The 20175-nt window shown below is 44.5% G+C and overlaps 1 protein-coding gene across 1 annotated transcript in view; it reads left to right on the top strand.

The window, feature by feature from the left end:
• The window catches only part of LOC119977998 (sortilin-like), a 76168-nt gene that overhangs the window by 48698 nt on the left and 7295 nt on the right, over positions 1-20175 (top strand). The window contains exons 10-19 of the mRNA XM_038819284.1: positions 1487-1642; positions 2749-2855; positions 5005-5107; positions 6040-6211; positions 8568-8758; positions 10901-11090; positions 11927-12043; positions 13639-13747; positions 14883-14995; positions 17824-17938. Coding sequence (XP_038675212.1) covers positions 1487-1642; positions 2749-2855; positions 5005-5107; positions 6040-6211; positions 8568-8758; positions 10901-11090; positions 11927-12043; positions 13639-13747; positions 14883-14995; positions 17824-17938 — 1373 coding nt within the window. The remainder of the gene's footprint in view (positions 1-1486; positions 1643-2748; positions 2856-5004; positions 5108-6039; positions 6212-8567; positions 8759-10900; positions 11091-11926; positions 12044-13638; positions 13748-14882; positions 14996-17823; positions 17939-20175) is intronic.

The raw sequence follows: 20175 nt of genomic DNA, 5'->3' as shown, positions 1-20175 counted from the left end.
CTGGTGTGTCCCCTCTGCACCCTTTCCAGAGCTATCACATCCTTACTATAACCTTATGCATATTCATCTCACAGGTTCTAGCGGTCTTAGATTGACTCCAAGCCACCCACTGCCTCTTATTTAAAATGCTCATTGTTTTTAGTTCCCTTCATGGTCATGCCCTTTACACAGGCCTACTATACTCTACCCCTCAAACTACCCTTCCTCTGATTTTGATCTTTTAATGTATTTCTCTTCCTTTTATGTTGCCGTTGGCACCTGTGTCTTTCGCCATCAGGGAGCTCACCTGTACTAATTCCCTAAACTCACCCACCCATACTAACTCCCTAAACTCACCCACCCGTACTAACTCCCTAAACTCACCCACCCATACTAACTCCCTAAACTCACCCACCCATACTAACTCCCTAAACTCACCCACCCGTACTAACTCTCTAAACTCACCCACCCATAACTAACTCCCTAAACTCACCCACCCATAACTAACTCCCTAAATCCCCTTCTCTCCATTGACCCTTTGGATTTTTTAAAGGCCTTTTTTTAAAGCTTACCGATGGTTAAGCATTTGATAAGCTGCTTCATTATCTGGGTGCCCGTTTTTGTCTGATTGGTTGATTGAGAATGCTTTTATTATGGAATGTGTCATGGCTAATATTGTAACAATGGATGAAAATGCAAATATCTATAAAATATTTACAAAATAACCATATCAGAAAGATATTGTCATTTTTAAACTGTTCTGTGTTGATCAAAATGAAGGATGTCAATAGGGAATGGAAATACTGCTGTACTTTTGTCATCGACTTAGTTACATGTTAAGGCTTCCCATGCTCCCATGGGCAGCAGGGTAGCATGGTGGTTAGCATAAATGCTTCACAGCTCCAGGGTCCCAGGTTCGATTCCCGGCTGGGTCACTGTCTGTGTGGAGTCTGCACGTCCTCCCCCTGTGTGCGTGGGTTTCCTCCGGGTGCTCCGGTTTCCTCCCACAGTCCAAAGATGTGCGGGTTAGGTGGATTGGCCATGCTAAATTGCCCGTAGTGTCCTAATAAAAGTAAGGTTAAGGGGGGGTTGTTGGGTTACGGGTATAGGGTGGATACGTGGGTTTGAGTAGGGTAATCATGGCTCGGCACAACATTGAGGGCCGAAGGGCCTGTTCTGTGCTGTACTGTTCTATGTTCTATGTTCTATGCTTGATTTCCTCCCAACGTTTAAACTTAACCACAGATGAAATATCCCCTGATAAGAATTTTCTATATCCATGCAACTGAGTTTTTCCATTTTGCTATGAACTTGGAATTGGATTGGGGAATGTTCAAATTGACTTGGAACCCCTGCAGCAATCATAATTTTATCATATATCCGTGCTGAATTCAACTTAAGGAGCAAATGGAATAGTGTGCGAGCTCTGCCAAGATAGCCGTCTATTTAAAAAAAATCTTTATCTTTATCTCTCTCTCTCTTCCCCACCCTCCGGCCCCCAATGTAGATACCGGCTTTGGCACGATTTATGTTTCAGATGATCGTGGAATAGTGTATTCTAAATCTCTTGAAAGGCATTTGTACACAACAACAGGAGGCGAGACGGATTTCACCAATGTTACTTCATTGCGTGGAGTATATGTTAGTAGTGTACTGGCTGAAGGTAAGTGAAACAAGCTTGCATTTCTTTAAAACGTGAACTGCTTTACAGTTTTATACTTTATTTCATTCCTATAATTTGTAAAATTGGAAATATTAAATTATATTTCTTCAGTCTTACAATGTTGTTCCAGGCTGTGTTAAGACATGTTAAAACAAATATGAAGTTATTGAAATCTGTTTACATGGATGGCAAAAGACGAAAATACTCTGTGTCAGACACTTTTTGATTGTGATGCACTGATTGTTGGCAATAGACTGCAGCATTGAATAGACTGTTGTGTAGAAGGGTCATTTAGACTCCGTCTTAATTTTGTTTCTCTCCACTGATGCTGCCAGACCTGCTGAGTTTATCCAGCATTTTCTGTTTTGCTTTCTGATTTCCAGCATCTGCAGTATTTTACTTTTATTCAATATACTGCTGTTCAGGGACTAGTTTTCTAGTCTGATGCTTAAATGATTTATGTTAGTTATTTGTGAACCGGGGAAAGTTTGAGGGCGATGGCTGAATGGGAATTGTTTCGCCTCCCACCGCTGTGCTTCATGAGATGGTCTGAGCTGCTTTCTGTTCTTTTGTGATTAGTCAATGAGCCACAATTTGTAAGCTAAGCATTTAGACTCTGTGGTGATTTGGCCAAGAGCCAGAAAGTTCTATTAGCGGTTATACAACAAACGAGAATTCCTCTACTTTGAATTCACTGTCATTGCTGCAACCCACCACTGGCCTTATTTAATTCACAGGAAACTCTGGGGACATAATCTTTATTAGTGTCACAAGTAGGCTTACATTAATGAAGTTACTGTGAAAATTCCCTAGTCCCCACATTCTGCCAGACCTGCTGAGTTTGACTGTTCGGGTACACGGAGGGCGAATTCAGAATGTTCAATTCACAAGCACATCTTTCGGGACTTGTGGGAAGAAACCGGAGCACCCGGAGGAAACCCACACAGACACGAGGAATCGAACTTGGGTTCCTGGCGCTGTGAAGTAGCAGTGCTAATCACTGTGCAACTGTGCCATCTCGGTCCCTGGCGCTGTGAAGTAACTGTGCTGATCACTGTGCTATCCTATCCGACTATAATAAATAGCATGTTTTAATTCTCTTTTAGATGGTTCTGTTCAGTCTGTCATTACATTTGACAGAGGAGGAGAGTGGAAACCCTTAAGAAAACCAGAGAATAGTGACTGTGATTCAACAGCCAAAAATAAAGATGAGGTGAGATTGAAACGTAAATATATGTATTGATCTATCTCTGAGAACTTTCATCTGAATATGTTAGAAACATTCTGCTGAAGTTTTCACAGTGAAGTAAATGCAACTTTGAGAAATGTTTAGAATTGGAACATACTCTCGGACTGGATTCCAGTGAATGTGATTTACAGATGAGGGGTGGGATTCTCCCCTACCCGGCGGGGCGGGGGGTCCCTGCGTAGCGGAGTGGCGCCAACCACTCTGGCGTCGGGCATCCCCAAAGCTGCGGAATTCTCCGCACCTTTAGGGGCCAAGCCCTCACATTGAGGGGCTAGGCCCGTGCCGGAGCGGTTGGCACCACACCGACTGGCGCCCAAACCGGCTCCAGCGGCCTTTGACGCCCGGCGCCGGGGCTGGCCGAAAGGCCTCTGCCGGTTCGTGCATGCGCCGGTGCGTCAGCTGCCGCTGACGTCACCACCGACGCATGCGCGCTGGGGGATTCTCTTCTGCCTCCGCCATGGTGGAGGCCGTGGGGGCAGCAGAAGAAAAAGAGTGCCCCCACAGCACTGGCCCCCCCGCCGATCGGTGGGCCCCGAATGCAGGCCTGGCCACCGTGGGGGTACCCCCCGGGGTCCGATCGCCTCACGCCCCCCCCAGGACCCCGGGGGCCCGCTCGCCGCCGATCCCGCCGCCACCAGAGGTGGTTCAAACCACGATGGCGGGAGAGGCCTCCCAGCGGCGGGACTTCGGCCCATCGCTGATTGGCGGGTGGTGTTTCCTGCCCCCGCCAATTCCCAGGTGGCGGAGAATTTCTGCCACGGCGGGGGCGAGACTTTCGCCGGCCCCGGGCGATTCTCCGACCCTGCGGGGGATCGGAGAATTTCGCCCGAGATTGTTAGCACTATTGTGCTATTAACCTTTGAGATGTTAAATGAGGAAGTACAGTTGAATTTAGATGTAGCAACCGTTGAACTGTGAGTTAAGACTGACCTTAAAGTGCAATGGTCAGTGTAGTGGTTTCTGTTAGCCTAATTGAAAAGCACATTCCAGTACACACTGAATGAATAATGGCAGTGAAGCATACCGATAGTTTCTGGGGCAGTCTCAGTGCAAATCCATTGAGATCAGAATCTTGGCTAGGTCTCCTAACCAGCTGCACAGTTCCAAATAAGATAGGAGTTCCACACGTGATACTTTATGGCGGATTTGCTATTGGAGATCTTGAAGTGCCGCACCACTAATCTAGTATAATGGTAATACATCTTACAACACCAGGTTAAAGTCCAACAGGTTTGTTTCAAACTAGCTTTCGGAGCACTGCTCCTTCCTCAGGTGAATGGATGGGGGGAGGGGGGATCTGGATGGGGGGAGGGGGGGTCTGGATGGGGGAGGGGGGGTCTAGTATAATAGAACAGTGAATACATGACAGTTTAGGTCAATTTGTATATTTTATATATGACGGTAAGGCTTTGTGTTTTTAAAGTAACACTTTTAAGGAATTCTGAGAAAATGACGTGCTGTGCAAATATTTGGAAATCTTGATCTACTAAATAGCAACATAGCAGCTTTCTCACACAATGCAGATTTTTGTTTCTGTACTCTTAAGTAGGATTCAACATATTTGATAGACGTTTTGACCTTGCCCCCATATTTTAATGTGATTCAGAAAGATTAAGAACATTTAATATAGGCTTAATGTATTTTAGTTGGATCGCAAGAGGGAATACTTGGGGCCAGCAAATTGTGTCCATGTTCAAGGTGCTGAGTTTTTAAACTATTTTTTTCAGGGAAATTCAAACCCCAATAATACATTAAAGCTGGTGAAATAGGTTTTTATTTTAACTGTTTAAAAACCGTAGAAGGAGAATGTGTGAACAATTCAGTAGGAAGAGAATGCATGTGCAACTTTGTTAGCGTGCCAGTAAGGGGATCCTTGCCATGTAAACCACTCTATACAAATCGAGTGTTTCTGTGCAGTGTGTTGAATGTTCCCATTTTTCCAGCGTTGAGTGCATTTAATAAAATGCTGTATGATATTCTGAACTATTTCTGCTGAACTGATGTATTAAATTTTACCATGCCCTAAATGTTAAATATTTTTTCTTTATAGGTAGCATCTGATGACTTGATTCATTGTTGAGCAATTCTAATTTTTGTCTTTGAATTTCCACAGTGTAGTCTGCATATCCATGCATCCTACAGCATTTCCCAGAAACTGAACGTACCAATGCCACCATTGTCTGAGCCAAACGCAGTCGGTCTGATCATAGCACATGGTATTAAAATTTTGTTCTGATAATTTATTTTATAGCTTTAAATGTGAGGCAACTGAATTTGTGTTGCAGTTTTACTGCAGAATGCATTATCAATGAAGTTTACTACAGCGAGCATGCCTATAATTCACAGGCAGTTTGTTCAGAAAGTTTTCTCTTCACCCCCACCCACCAAGGTCAACTCCGTTTCGGCCCTTCCCACTTCGTGCACCACTTTCTGGTCAAAAGGGCAGTGAGCTGCTTCTGGCCCCTTGCCAAGTGCTGCCACCACCCTGGTTGCTTTTTTGCTCAACCCTTCGCTGGTTCATAAAATAATTTTATTTGTGAAGTGCACTTTTATAACCATGCTGTATTTTATTATGCAGTTCAATTTTATAGTTTCCCTTTTGCAACTGCTAGGCTGGTGCTGAGCACAAAGAATATTAATAGTGTAGATAAACATGAGGAAAATTCAGCAAAATATTAATACAGGAGTGATCGGCTCATGCCAGCCTCTTGTCATTTTGAATTGAGTAGTTTTACTAAATCCTGTCATGTTTTGTTTTTAAAAAGTGCCTCTGTTGGGAATGTGAAATCAGCTTTTTTTCTTGAGTAGAGACTCTTTAATATTAACCCTATTGCTGTTACAATTTAAGGAAAGTCTGCCAGTCTGAATTTGGAATTTGCTACTTCTGCCACCACTTGAAAGGAAGTTGAGAAATTAATGAGAATAAATATTTTCAATATAATTAAACATTTTACAGCCTGATATTTTTTTAACCTTGCCACAGTGTTTACTATTATATTTTCAAATTTAGTTGCAGCAGAGTGATGGAGTGCAAATACTCAAATTACCCCAAATAGTTCAGCTTTTGTTTTAGGGAAATAGCTATTGTTTGATTTCAAAGATTACCCCACGTTTGTTATTTTGTATTATGTCTTTTTTCATTTTTTAGGCAGTGTTGGGGATGCAATTTCTGTAATGATACCTGATGTGTATGTGTCTGATGATGGTGGTTATTCATGGTTTAAAGCCTTAAAGGGACCCCATCACTATACTATTCTGGACTCTGGAGGTTTGATAGTTGCCGTGGAACACAATGAGTATAACACCGTTAATACGATAAAGTGAGTAGCAAACACCTCTGATCATGCTTATTGGGATCCGCATGTTATAAACTTGTTTTCTGTGGCATTGCGCTTGTTACATTATATTCACAACAGTAGTTTATATTAGACCCATGAAGCAATAGCAAACTCATCATGACACAATAACCATGCCTACCTACGCTCTCAGCATTTCCAGATTTATTCTGCAACGTTTGAATCACTTTTTACCTGCCTTCCTTCCTTGTTATAAAAACTAAATTGGCTCAAAAAGCTCAGCTGGTCTGGAAGCATTGGTGGAGGGAGAAAGAGAATTAGCATTTCAACTCTAGTATGACTCTTCCACTATCGTTGGTGGGACATGTTCAAATAGATCGAACATCTTGCCGCGGTTTGTGTTCTTATTCCAATGCCTTCCAGTTTTTCTGCCTGTCTTTTTTCCGGGAAGTGTAATGGCCCATAATGGGCTTTAAATGGGCAGGAAGAACGCCTCTGATCCGGAGAGGGGTCCTAAAGAGAGCCAAGCAGGTGGGAGCATTGACGCTGCCAAATTTGTTGCATTATTACCTGGGGGCCAATGAGGATAAAGTGCTGGGGTGGTTTGGGGATCAGGAAGTTAGTTGGGTACAGATGAAGTCTGGGGTCATGCAGAAGAACAGGTCTGGAGGTACTGGTACGGCATTCTTGTCTTTTACACCAGGAAAATATTCTGGGAATTTAGTGGTAAACTCCACGTTAAAAATATGACGACAATTTCATCAGCATTTCAAGCTAAGGGCAATATCAAAATGGGCCCTAACCTGTAGGAGTCATTTACTTGAGCCAGTGAAGTTGGTTGCTGTATTTAGGAGATGGAGGGATAAGGGACTATAGAGGGTGAAGGATTTCTTCTTGGAGGGCCGGTTTGTAAGTTGGGAGGAATTGAAGGAAAAGGCAGAGCTTGGGACTCCGGATAGGTTTAGGTATTTTCAGGAGAGAGACTTTGTCAAGTGGGCACTTCCGATTTTTCCGGGGGCACACTGCTGAAAAGGATCCTCTCATGTGCGGGATCGATCGAGGGCAGCATGTCTGGGATTTATAGGCGGATTATGGGAGAACAGCAGGTTTCGGTGGATAAGGTAAAGGCCAGGAGAAGGAGGAACTAGGGCCCATTTAGGAGAAAGAGGTATGAAGTGAGTCCCTCCGTAGGATAAATGCTACTTCATCCTTGTTACACCTTAAGGTTGTGTTTAGGACGCACCTCGCCAAGGCCCAGATGAGTAGATTCTTCGAGGAGGAAGGGGATAAGTGTGAGTGGTGCTCGAGAGGACCTGCTCACCAGATGCACAGGTTCTGGTCCTGCCCCAAATTGGTGGGCTATGGGAGGTCCTTTTTCGGCTCCATATTGGCAGTCCAGAAGCTTGACTTAGAAGCCTGTCCATTAGTTCCTAGTTGTGGAGTGTCAGGTCGTCTAGGATAGGTGCAGGGGCAGATGGTCTGGCATTTGCATCGCTGTTGGCACGCCGATGAATATTGCAAAGCTGGAGGCAGGGGGCACCACCCAGTGCCTCTGTGTGGCTGAGCTATCTAATGGAATTCTTCTACCTCGAGAAAGTCAAGTTTATGATAAGGGGGTTGAGTGACCGGTTCTATCGTAGGAGGCGCCCATTCATTTTGCACTTTCAAGAGCTGGTCACTGGCTGTTAGTGGAGGGGTAAGGGAGAGGGCGAGGTTGGGGGGGGGGGGGTGTGTGTGTGTGTGGAGGGGTAAGGGAGAGGTGGGGGGATGATTATTCTGGGTAGTATTATAGTTGTTGGAGTTTATATTACTGTTGCTGCTTGTTTGTTTCTGATTTGTATGTGGGTGTTATTACAATGTAACGGTTTATTCAATAAAATTAAAAAAAAACTATGGCAAGCATTCCTTGTAATTTTGAAAATCTCGAATTGATATTGTCTGATTTTGGTCCGTTTTGTTATTTGGAAAGCTGTTGGCTAAGTTGTGCATCCGTCAGGAGAATAGTGGGAATTTTCTGATCTCTAATTTGGAGTCTGCACGTCCTCCCCGTGTGTGCGTGGGTTTCCTCCGGGTGCTCCGGTTTCCTCCCACAGTCCAAAGATGTGAGGGTTAGGTGGATTGGCCATGCTAAATTGCCCGTAGTGTCCTAATAGTAAGGTTAAGGGGGGGGAGTTGTTGGGTTACGGGTATGGGGTGGATACTTGGGTTTGAGTGGGGTGATCATTGCTCGGCACAACATCGAGGGCCGAAGGGCCTGTTCTGTGCTGTACTGTTCTATGTTCTAAATAAGGGGAAGGACTTGGTTGTGATATTAATTTTTGATTTTTAAAATGTTGAGAACACCTTAATTTACACGTTCAATAATTTGATTTGATTGTAGGTTTTCTATTGATGAAGGTCAGTGCTGGTACTCGTATCAATTCATCGACAAACCCATCATATTTACTGGCCTTGCGTCCGAACCAGGTGCTAAATCGATGAACATCAGTATCTGGGGATATGTGGACCTGATATTTACACAGCATTGGATATCTGTCACGATTGACTTTGAAGAACTCCTCACAAGAGATTGTGAGTTTGGATTTAATGAGGTTGAAAATCAGCAGTTAAAGAATCATCTCATAGTTTTACAGAATTTGACTTAATTATATTGTTTTCTTAAAGTCAATTTGTGCCCAAACTGATTTTAGGTTTGTTTGCTATTGCTGTTTAGTATTGACTGGGATGGCAATCCCACCACCCCTGGTCTCTTTGCCTGTGAACAAAGATGACTACTCACCTCATCGGCTCCCCACAGAAGCCCTTCCGCCATGTTCATGTTTTTCAAAAGGAGTACTAATCGGCGCCAGCGTGAGCACTTGCTGGGGAGGCAGCTGAATGACAGGAGGCCATTGGATATGGGGTGGCTCTCGTTAATTGGATGGGAATGGGGCTTAAGTGGTGATAATTGGTTTCTCGCCACACTAAGAGATTCCGATTTAGCCTACGGGAGTGGGCCGCTTGCATCGGAAACTGCTTGCGCCCGGCATAGATCTCGTGTTTGGCCTCTCCCACCCTTCACCAGCCCCGTTACGCTTGAGCAAGAGCGCAACGAGGATGGAGAATTGCGTCCAAGTGTTGACTTCGGGACTGAATTGCGTGTGGTTCGGGTTCCCGTTGGCGGCATCATGGACTTGGCACCAAGTCACTACCCGCTACTGCCCCAAGATCGGGCAGTCATCCCCCACAAGCCCGGCAGTTGTCAATGATTTTTCAGTGTTTTAGCCTCTCCACGTTCCCCTCCCCAGCCATGACACCCAGTCCGTGTTTGTAAATACACGATTGTAGAAATTCATACTCACGAGACATCCGCCCGAGAGGGGCGGTGAATCGAGGCACCCCAGAGCATACTTGTTCAAACGCGCCAAGTGCATGCAAATGCCGGCTTTGCATGCCGCTGCCACGAGCCACATACTTTGTTATTGCCACCAGTGAGGGACCGGAGCTTGGCGTCCGGGTGCAGACCTCTATTTTGGTCGGATGCCTGATTCTCCGCCCGATTGCAGTTCGTAGGCAGAGAATTCAGCCTCTTGTGACCACTCACCAGGCAGGTGAAACTGTTGCTCGTTATGCTTTCCCTTAATTTGCTCTGTTTTAATGACCTTTGCTCAAGAGTCGCCAGGTATCTTTCTGATACCACCACAGGGTTCAAAACCGAATACTGATCAATGACTCAATACACCAGTTAGTAAGTTTGAAATCAATGCACATTTATTTACACACACAGTCAATTATTACTCATGCACTAACTCTACTCACTAAACTATAACTACTACTAAAAGCCTATACTTCGCTTCGGGCGCCCACTCAGTCAGAGGAACAATGGCCGTTGTCCGGTTCTGTTGGCTTCGAACTGGTATAGAATAGTAGCTAGAAGCGTCTATCTCATAGCGTGCGTTGACCTTAGACTTCCTTGGCTGGTGCTTGGCGGGCCTCTCTTCGCTGAGAGCCAAAGGCCAAGGTGAAGGTGACGAAGAGGAGTAAGAGAGCGAACTGACCTTAGGAACTCTGTTTTATAACCCCTAGGGTTTTGCGCCCTTCTGGGCGGACATGGACTTGGTCCCAATTAATTGGACCATGTCCCAATCGTTTGTATTGATTCTCTCCAATAACGGGGTTGTTCCCTGATCGTTGGGCGGGCTCTAGGTAACCGTTGGCCTACCTTTGTTTTAGCCTTCACTGGCGCCGGGGAGTCTGTCCTGGTACCGATTGTTTCAATGTTTCTTTTTGTCCCCGGAGATAGCTAATGGCTTGTAGTTTCAGTTCTGTCTGGGTTCTGCAAGTTCCAATCCACAGGAAACCTTGCACCTGCTTGTTTTTCTAGTGCAGTCCATTTTTCCCTCCACTCTTTGCAAGTATCCATTTTGGAATCGGGACGTGGCCACCCCAGGTAGCTACAAAACATTGAGAGATGAGACTAAAGACGATGCACAATTGAAGTGTTCGTCTAGATTATGTACTGGAATTCGACAATGGGACTTGTACCCATGAGCACTTGACCTGTGTGAGAGTATTGCCACTAAACCAACACTTGAATTGCATGAGCTTTTAATTGTCAGGCTTCCATTCTGTAACCACTCAAGTGCAGGAAATGGATGTATTTCTTTGAAATCTAGTTACTGATTTTTAAGATAAACATGCACTTAAAAAAGTTTTTAATGCTGATTTCCCCAGGTGCTGACGATGATTACATCCAGTGGCTTGCTCATTCAAGTAATGTTAATGATCCTAATGACGGCTGTATGTTGGGTTACAAAGAGAAATTCCGGCGTTTGAGAAAATCCTCCCTCTGTCGGAATGGGCACGACTACATTGTGAACAAACAGCCCAATGTCTGTCTGTGTACTTTGGATGATTATTTATGGTATGCCATTGCTGTTTTTCCAATGATTCATGATGCAAATCTGTCAATCCAACTTGGTTGGCTTATTTTGAAGTATGTAGGTTTGCCAAACTATGTGTCAGGATAAGTAAATGCAGAACAGGAAAGGTTCACCTGCCAGGTCCTAAACCACAGTTTTACTCTGCATGACCACAATCCTTCTTTGGTTCATTTGCCTGGCCATTCTTAACCTGATTTATTTTTAAATCTTACTTCATTCAGTTAATTTAATAAGAATGTATTGTTTCTATTTGAAAATTTCAATAGGTTTTCTTCAGGCTTGCTTTTGGCGATTTAGAATAACATCCCTTACTGATCGGTGTTATCATAGAATTTACAGTGCAGAAGGAGGCCATTCAGCCCATCGAGTCTGCACCGGCTCTTATAAAGAGCACCCTACCCAAGGTCAACACCTCCACCGTATCCCCATAACCCAGTAACCCCACCCAACACTAAGGGCAATTTTCGACACTAAGGGCAATTTATCATGGCCAATCCACCTAACCTGCACATCTTTGGACTGTGGGAGGAAACCAGAGCACCCGGAGGAAACCCACGCGCACACGGGGAGGATGTGCAGACTCCACACAGACAGTGACCCAAGCCGGAATCAAACATGGGACCCTGGAGCTGTGAAGCAATTGTGCTATCCACAAGGCTACTGTGCTGGTTTCATGCAATATAAACCTTGGACGGAAAGATCAATTATTTGCTTTTTCAAAATGGGAGCCAAGTTCTTGACTATTTTGTCACGTTGCATTTGTTGTACTGACTGGGACTGACCTTGTTGTTTATAAACGTGCTTATTTTTCCCTCAGTGATTTTGGTTACTATAGAAAAGAAAATCGCTCCGAATGTGTCGAACAAGCTGATCTGCAAGGACATGATCTGGAGTTCTGCTTACAAGGAAGAAAAGAAATTTTGCAGACAAATGGGTAATGAATGTGATTCAATCAAACTGAACAAAATATTGACTTTAAGACTGTTAGCATCTCTTGGCATGAGCTGATATTCCGTGCAAATTGTAAAATTTGTCTTCGGATTTAAGAGTAAATGCAAATTAAAAGAGGTTGATGTGAATTACAATCGTTTCCACTATCTTGTGACAAAAATACACGGTAAGTACGGGAAAACTCAACAGATCCGGCACCATCTGTGGAGAGGTAAATGAGTTGAAGTTTCAAGTCTATATGATTCTTCAGAGCTCTGAAGAAGTCCGATGGACTCAATCATTATTGCTCTCTCCACAAATACTGAGTTTTTCCAGCATTTTCTGTGTAAAAAGAGAGTAAAGAAAGTATCTCGATCGCCAAGGACCTTGTAACCCAGAGCCAACAAGTAACTACCACTGAGATTGTCAGCATAGAGTTTTCGCCTAGTGACCTTTAGGTGCACACAGTATAATGTGATTGCACATCGCACTCCTCAGTAGTGAGAAGCAACTTAAACATCAGTTCCATTTGTTACGTATCCATGTGACTCTCCCTGTAGCATTCCTAGGGACTGAGTCACAGACCCTCCTCTATACGGACTATTCCTGTTCTCTGGAACATGGGTGCTGCGACTATGCCACAAGATTTCCTTGTTTTCCAGTAACCACAGTGCACCTGATTGGTCAAATGTTCGATTTTGATGAGGATTTATTTATATCGGGCTTTGATTACAACAAAAATACGTTTTTGAAAAGCCTTTTTACAGCAGTGGTTCCCTTAACTGGAAAGCTGAGCAACACTTGCAGTACCCCACACAAACAAAATACTGTCAATGCTGGAAATACTCAGCAAGTCAGATAACATCTGTGGAGAAAGAAACATTTCATCTTTCAGGATGATGACCTTTCAACAGAACTGGAAAAAGTTAGAAACTTGCTAGGTTTTCACCTTGGGAAAGTGGGGAGGATAGGGAAAAAAGAACAATGGGGAAGGTTAGTGATGAGGTGGAAGACCGGAGAGATTAAATGATCCCCTCTTTTGTTCTTTTTTCCACTCCCTGCTCTCTCTCAAAACCGCTGAACTTTTCTGATTTTCTTTTGAGATCTTTAAATTCAATCGTAAGCTTCAATTCATAAAGTTAAACCTGGAAGATTTGAGAAAATGGGCTGTTGCTTCTCTTTAGGCACGGCACTCTTGACTGAGTACCAGTAACTTGCTGACAATTGCTAAATTTATGTTGTCAAATGGTATTTACTATTTATTTTACAACAACAGTAACTATTCTGGCCTCAGATGTTTGACTGGGTTGAAGACCAGCTGGTGTGGTGTTTCATGCACATTCTTTTTCATATAAAAAATCTTTTTAAATGTGAAGCTTTTTTTTTAATGATTGATATATTACCAGATTCCTAATGAGGGGCTGGTTTAGAACGGGGCTAAATAGCTGGCTTTTAAGGCAGGCCAACAGCGCAGGTTCAATTCCCGTATCAGCCTCTCCAAACAGGTGCCGGAATGTGGCGACTAGGGGCTTTTCACAGTAACTTCATTTGAAGCCCCCTTGTGACAATAAGCAATTTTCATTTTTTTTCATTTCATAGGTACCGAAAAATTCCAGGAGACCGATGTTATGGAGGGATACAAGTGAATCGCACCGTGAAAGACATTAGCAAAAAATGTGTTAGTAACTTGTTGGCCCCTGAAGAACTGGTAAGTGCGATGGTATTTATTGTACTGCAGGTGGAGGAAATGTTGATTTCACAGAGGCAAGTAAATACGGTGCAGAATTTCTGAAGTTTTCTAGGGTAAAATGTTAAACTAGCAAGCAAGTGTAAAATTAAATCTTGGTCGAAGTGTGCAGAAGAACCCATTGCGGAAATTTATAGCCAAGTTCCGCACACATGAGTGCGGCCTCAACCGGGTCCTTGGATTCATCTCGCATTACATTCACCCCCCCCCCCCCCCCCCCCCCACCATCTGGCCTGGGCTTGCGAAATCCTACCACTGTCCTGGCTTGAGACAATTCACACCTTTAACCTGGGGTTGCCCCTATCTCTGGATCTGTAAAGAATTAATCACCTGCAAATGCTCACATTCAAAGTATCGTCTTGCATCTTTGACTTTGTCTATATATATATATGTTTCTGGAACCTACCTCTTCATTCACCTGAGGAAGGAGCAGTGCTCCGAAAGCTAGTGATTTGAAACAAACATGTTGGACATTAAACTGGTGTTGTAAGACTTCTTACTGTGCTCACCCCAGTCCAACGCCGGCATCTCCACATCATATTTTTCTGGCGATATTGCTTATTTTGGTGAGACCATCTTCAAGGCAGGGAACAGATCTGACACATTGGCCTGTAATTCCGAGCCTTGAGGGAACCATCACCCTGGAGATTTCCAGGATAGAATTGCACAGCAATTGTCAGGGAAGTTCAGACTTCCAATGGGTAATTGTCCTGTACTGGGAACCATTCGAAAATGCAATTTAAATAGCAAACTTTAGATGCCCCCCCCACCCCCGAGGTAACTAATGCTGTTTTTTTTTTAAAAACATGGTGGGGTGGGGAAAGAGGAGAGAGGGGGCTGCCCAGGTCCTCCCTGCTTCTGGCGTGCCATGGGAACATGTTGTGCTACACCAACCTTGTCTGTCCTGAGTGAGAAAGCTGGGTAAGATGGGAATGGCTGGATTTGCATTTGAGAAGCCATGAGGAGAGAGGCAGTCTGATTGTCGCACCGGAAGTTCCAGCATTATCCTTACTTTGTCATTAATTGTACCTTCTGTTCAAAATTATTAGGTTCATATAATATTTAGACTTTAAAAAAAGTCTTCCTTTGTTTTCAGTCTAATACACACAGAACCAGCTCTGTGCCAATAATTGCCACTATAATAGCATTATTACTGATGCTGTTAATCGTCGGAATGATTTTTATCAAGAAATATGTGTGTGGTGGAAGGCAAGTGCATTTAATTTACTTCTGAGAAAATTCTACATTTTTGGGTTTCGAGGTTAAATATATAATTTTAAAAACTTTTTCCTAATGTTGTATATTCATTCCAGTTGATGCTAATTGTGATAGAGCCGTAGCAGGAGAGAATTCAGGAGAGAATTCAGGGAGCTTTTAATTGAAAGGAAAAACTTAGAATAGGTGCAATTTTCCCACTGTGTTGCGGGTGAGCGCGCCTGCTGCTGAGTATTTGAGAAATTCGGGAATGGGATTTCTGTGATTTTTGTGTAAATTCAGAAAATTATCCTTTATGTGTTTATAGCAAATTCAAGGCCAAACCGTAAATAACAAATATACTCAGCAATCAATAATTGAATTGCAACTCTGGGTTTGATTCACAGGCCACGTTGCGCTCCATCGAGAGCACAATGATTCCAAGGAATGCCAGGGAAGCCTGCAGCGAGCCTCCCGACAGGCTCCGCGCCTCCCGGGATTCTCCAAAGTCCCACAAGATGTCAGAGTCGGAACCCCCACCCCAAATCAGTGGGACCGAATGACGCTTGTGGAAGTAGGTCGTAAGCCCGGGCCATTGGAGACCCCTGGGTGGTCAGGGTAAGTGCAGGGTGGATCCCTGGCCCTCCCTGTGGAACGTGGCACCTTGGCACTGCCCAGCTGGCACCCTGGTACTGCCTGGGTCCCTGAATGCCAAGGGCGAGGGGGCCATACCCATGAACTGAGGATGGGGTTGAAGGGTGGGGGATTGCAGGGCAGATACGTAGGGGTCTTCGGGAGGTTGGGTGGGTGATGGGTAGGATTCTTAACAGGAAGTGGGTGCAGTAAAGAGGCTTGGGGGGGGGGGGGAGGAGGGAGCTGAAGAGGGGGTACCGCAGGAAGCGGGGTGTCCTCACTTGGAGGGTGTGGGGCAGTGTCCATGTGTGTGCGGGTGACATTGCCCATGAGTGGGGGGTATGGGCGACCCACAAGCTCACTGAGAGATTGGGGCACCCTTTTAAAATGGCGGCCCGATCTCTGAGTTCAGCTCCCCAGTGCAAAACCACTGAGAAACTCCCCAGGGCCCAAAGAAGTGACTCAGTGTCATTGAACAGCGGGTGGGGAAATCGTCGGCAGAGCTGGCGGGAAACTCCCTGAAAAACCCACCACAAATTAACTTCGAATTTTGGGGGTAGAAACGCGCCCTCTGTCTTGAATTCATTCGGGCTCTTGAGATTAGATGGGACTGATAATTTTGTGAAAATTATTTAACTTAACTAACAAGCCATTATAATGTATTTATTTAATTGCTAAGTCAAGTCTTGACTAATTCCAAAAGCAAAATACTGCATATGCTGGAAATCTGAAATATAAAGAAAAACTGCTGGGATAACTCAGGCAGCATCTGTGGAGAGAAACGGTGACGATTTTGGTCAAATGACTTTTCCTCGGGACCAATTCCTCAGTTTTGAAAAATGCAAATACTGTGTTTTGAACGAAGGACATAGAATCTGAGATTTATGAGCATAGAACATACATTGCAGAAGGAGGCCATTCGGCCCATCGAGTCTGCACCGACCCACTTAAGCCATCACTTCCACCCTATCCTCGTAACCCAGTAACTCTTCCTAGCCTTTTTGGACACCATGGGCAATTTAGCACGGCCAATCCACCTAACCTGCACATCTTTGGACTGTGGGAGGAAACCGGAGCACCCGGAGGAAACCCACGCAGACACTGGGAGAACGTGCAGACTCCGCACAGACACTGATCCAGCAGGGAATCAAACCTGGGACCATGGCGCTGTGAAAAAACAGTGCTATCCACTGTGCTACCGTGCTGCCCTCCATCATACATTTTAATACGTCCATCACCACCTCTACTGTAATGCAATATATGTCCCCAATATATCGCCACTAACTTCCCCAGCTTCCCAAGTACGGTAGCACAGTTGCTTCACAGCTCCAGGGTCCCAGGTTTGATTCCTGGCTTGGGTGCACGTTTTCCCTGTGTCTGTGTGGGTTTCCTCCCACAATATAAAGATGTACAGGTTAGGTGGATTGGCCATGCTAAATCGCCCTTGGTGTCTCAATAGAAAAGGTTAGGTGGGGTTACAGGGGTAGGGTGGAGTGGGCTTAAGTAGGCTGCTCTTTCCAAGGGCAGGTGCAGACTCGATGGGCCAAATGGCCTCCTGCACTGTCAATTGTATATGATATGATTCTCTGTCTTTCTCCATGGTAAACACAGAGGAGAAATATTCATGGAGAACCTCTCCCATCTCATGCGGTTCCACACATATGTGTCCACTTTGGTCCTTGAGAGGTCCTATTCTCTCTCTAGTTATTATTTTTCCTTTAATATACTTAAAGATCCCTTTAGAGTCACTTTAATCCTCTCAGCCAAAGCTACTTCATGCCCCATTTTTCCCTAATTTCCTTCTTGAGTATACTCCTGTATCCCCTGTACACCTCCAGGGAATCCCCTGATTCCAGCTGCTTTTACCCGAGCTATGCTTCTTTTTCCTGGCCAAAACCTCAATATTTTTTGTCATCCAGGGTTCCCTACTCCTGCCTGCCTTGCCCTTCACCCTAACAGGAACATATAGCCCCTGAACTCCAGCTATTTCACTTTTCAAGGCCTCCCACTTGCCGGAGGTCCCTTTGCCATCAAAGAAGCTACTCCAATCTACCTTTGCAAGCTCCTGTCTAATTCCATCAAAATTCACCGTGACCAATTTAGAACTTGCACCCAGGGCCCAGTTTTGTCCCTTTCCATAAAATAGGAATGTGTGCCTAATAAACTTGCCAACTATAATGCCTTAAAATGGCTTTGAATCAATCTTTCAGATTCTTGGTGCACCGGTACTCTGTCCTCCAGCAGCATGCAGAGGCTAACACAGCAGATGAACTGGACACCACTACAGCTGCCAAAAAATTGGAGTACCACGATGACTCTGATGAAGTAAGTGTAATACAATTTTTATGATTAACTACCATAGGAAAATTAAGAATTTGCCTGTGCACTTCTGTGGTTCAGTTGGTCGTACTCTAGTTTCTGGGCTAAAGCTCAAGATGTATACCTAATGTATGTAGAATGTAGACTCTATGTTGGAGCTTTGTCAGGGTAATTTCAGAGGATTCTTAGTCCACACCTGCCTCTTCAGATGGATGCCACGCATCTTGTGGAATTATTTAAAATAAAATGGCCCAGACATTGAAAACCAGGACACATTACCAATGTGTTCAAGTTGCCGTTTGTGTTTATGTACAAAACATTGACTGCACTTGTAATTCATTGGTTCTAGAAAATCTAATCTTTTATATCGGAAAGCATCTTTTATCTATCTAACTCATTAAAAAATATATCCACATGCATTTCGTGTCTACAAAATGTAACCCTTTTGCCACTTTATTGACTCTTTTCTGTCAGTGTCTAATATTAATTCTGCTGCATATGTTCAAAATGGAAAACTTCGATAAAAGCTTGTCACTTTGTGCATCTTCAAAATATGGTTACTGGCTGGCTCTCTGAAACAAATCTTCTTTGGCCGTCCCTCGGGCTCGAGGATGACTTGCTGCTACAGTAAAAATGAGTTGTCAGGAGTTCAGTGTGTGAGCAGCAGTCTCTGTCACAGGCAGGGCAGAGGGTGGCTGAGGGGAGGTTGATGGCGACTGCAGGTTGCCACCTGCTTATTTCGCTGTCAACGCTTGGCTTCAGCTTGCTCTCAGCGATGAAAGTTGAAGTGTTCCTTCCTGGACACTGTTCCTCTATTTTGGGTGTTCTTGGGCAAGGGATTCCCAGGCTTCCCTGGGAATGTTGCACTTTCTCAAGGAGGCTTTCCTTGAAGTGTTTCCTCTGCCCTTCTGGGGCTCATTTGTCGTGTTGACCCTCCAAGCAGAGTGACTGTTTCAGTAATCTCGTGTCAGGCATGCAGACGATGTGATACACCCAGCCGAGCTGGTCGAGTGTGGTCAATGCTTCCATGCTTGGAATGTTGGCCCGAGCAACTAAACATATTGATGAGGATAGCGCAGTTGACGTGGTTTACATGGACTTCAGTAAGGCCTTTGACAAGGTCCCACATGGAAAGGCTGGTCCAAACCAAGTTCAATTTTAACTTTAATTTTAGGGGTGGCACAGTGGTTAGCACTGCTGCCCCACATCTACAGGGACTCAGATTCAATTCTGGCCTTGGGTCACTATCTATGTGGAGTCTGCACGTTCTCCCCGTTTCTGCGTGGATTTCCTCCGGGTGTTCCGCTTTCCTCCCACAGTCCAAAGATGTGCAGGTTATGTGGATTGGCCATGATCAATTCCCCCATGGTGTACAAAAGGTTAGGTTAGGTGGTGTTACTGGGTTAAGAGGATAGGGTGGGGGCCTGACCCTATGTATGGTATCCTTTCAGAGGGTCGGTGCAGACTTGATGGGCTGAATGGCTCCTTCTGCACTGTAGTGCAGCTATGATTCTATTCTATTCTTCTAAGTTGGCAAATTGGCTTGTTAATAGGAGGCATAGGGGGATGGAGGGTTACTTTTGTGATTGGAAGCCTGTGACTGACAGTGTCCCACAGGGATTGGTGCTGTGACCCTTGCTGTTTTTAAAATACCTTAATGACTTGCATGTGAATGTAGAAGGTATAAATAGTAAGTTTGCAGAAGACACTAAAATTGGGAGTGTTGTTCACAGTGAGGAGGATAGTCCTAGGCTCCAGACTGATATTGATCACCTGGTAAATTGGGCAGAACAATGGCAGATAGAATTTAATGCTGATATGTGTGAGATTTTGCATTTTGGGAGGTCTAATAAGGGTAGGATATACAGAATGAAGGCTAGGCCCCTCGGAGTATTGAGATTACAAGTCCATAGATCCCTGAAGGTGGCAGACAGATAGTTAGGGTGGGGAATAAGACATATGGAATGTTTGCCTTCATTAGCCAGGGCATAGAATAGGGGCTTTTCACAGTAATTGCATTGAAGCCTACTTGTGACAATAAGCGATTATTATTATTATTGAAGCAGGGAGATCTTGGTACAACTTTATACGGCATTGGTTAATGCAGTTCTGATCGCCACCTTCAGAAGGAAGTGATTGCATCGGGGGTTCAGAGGAGATTCACCTGAATGTTGTCTGGGAGGGAAAATTTCCGCTCCATGGGGAGACGGGGTTTGTTTTGAGGAAACACGACTGCTCTGTTA

The sequence above is a fragment of the Scyliorhinus canicula genome, chromosome 15, assembly GCF_902713615.1.
Source record: "Scyliorhinus canicula chromosome 15, sScyCan1.1, whole genome shotgun sequence".
Lineage (NCBI taxonomy): Eukaryota > Metazoa > Chordata > Chondrichthyes > Carcharhiniformes > Scyliorhinidae > Scyliorhinus > Scyliorhinus canicula.
Note: the sequence above shows the minus strand (reverse complement) of the source record. Positions and strands in the feature narration are given on the sequence as shown.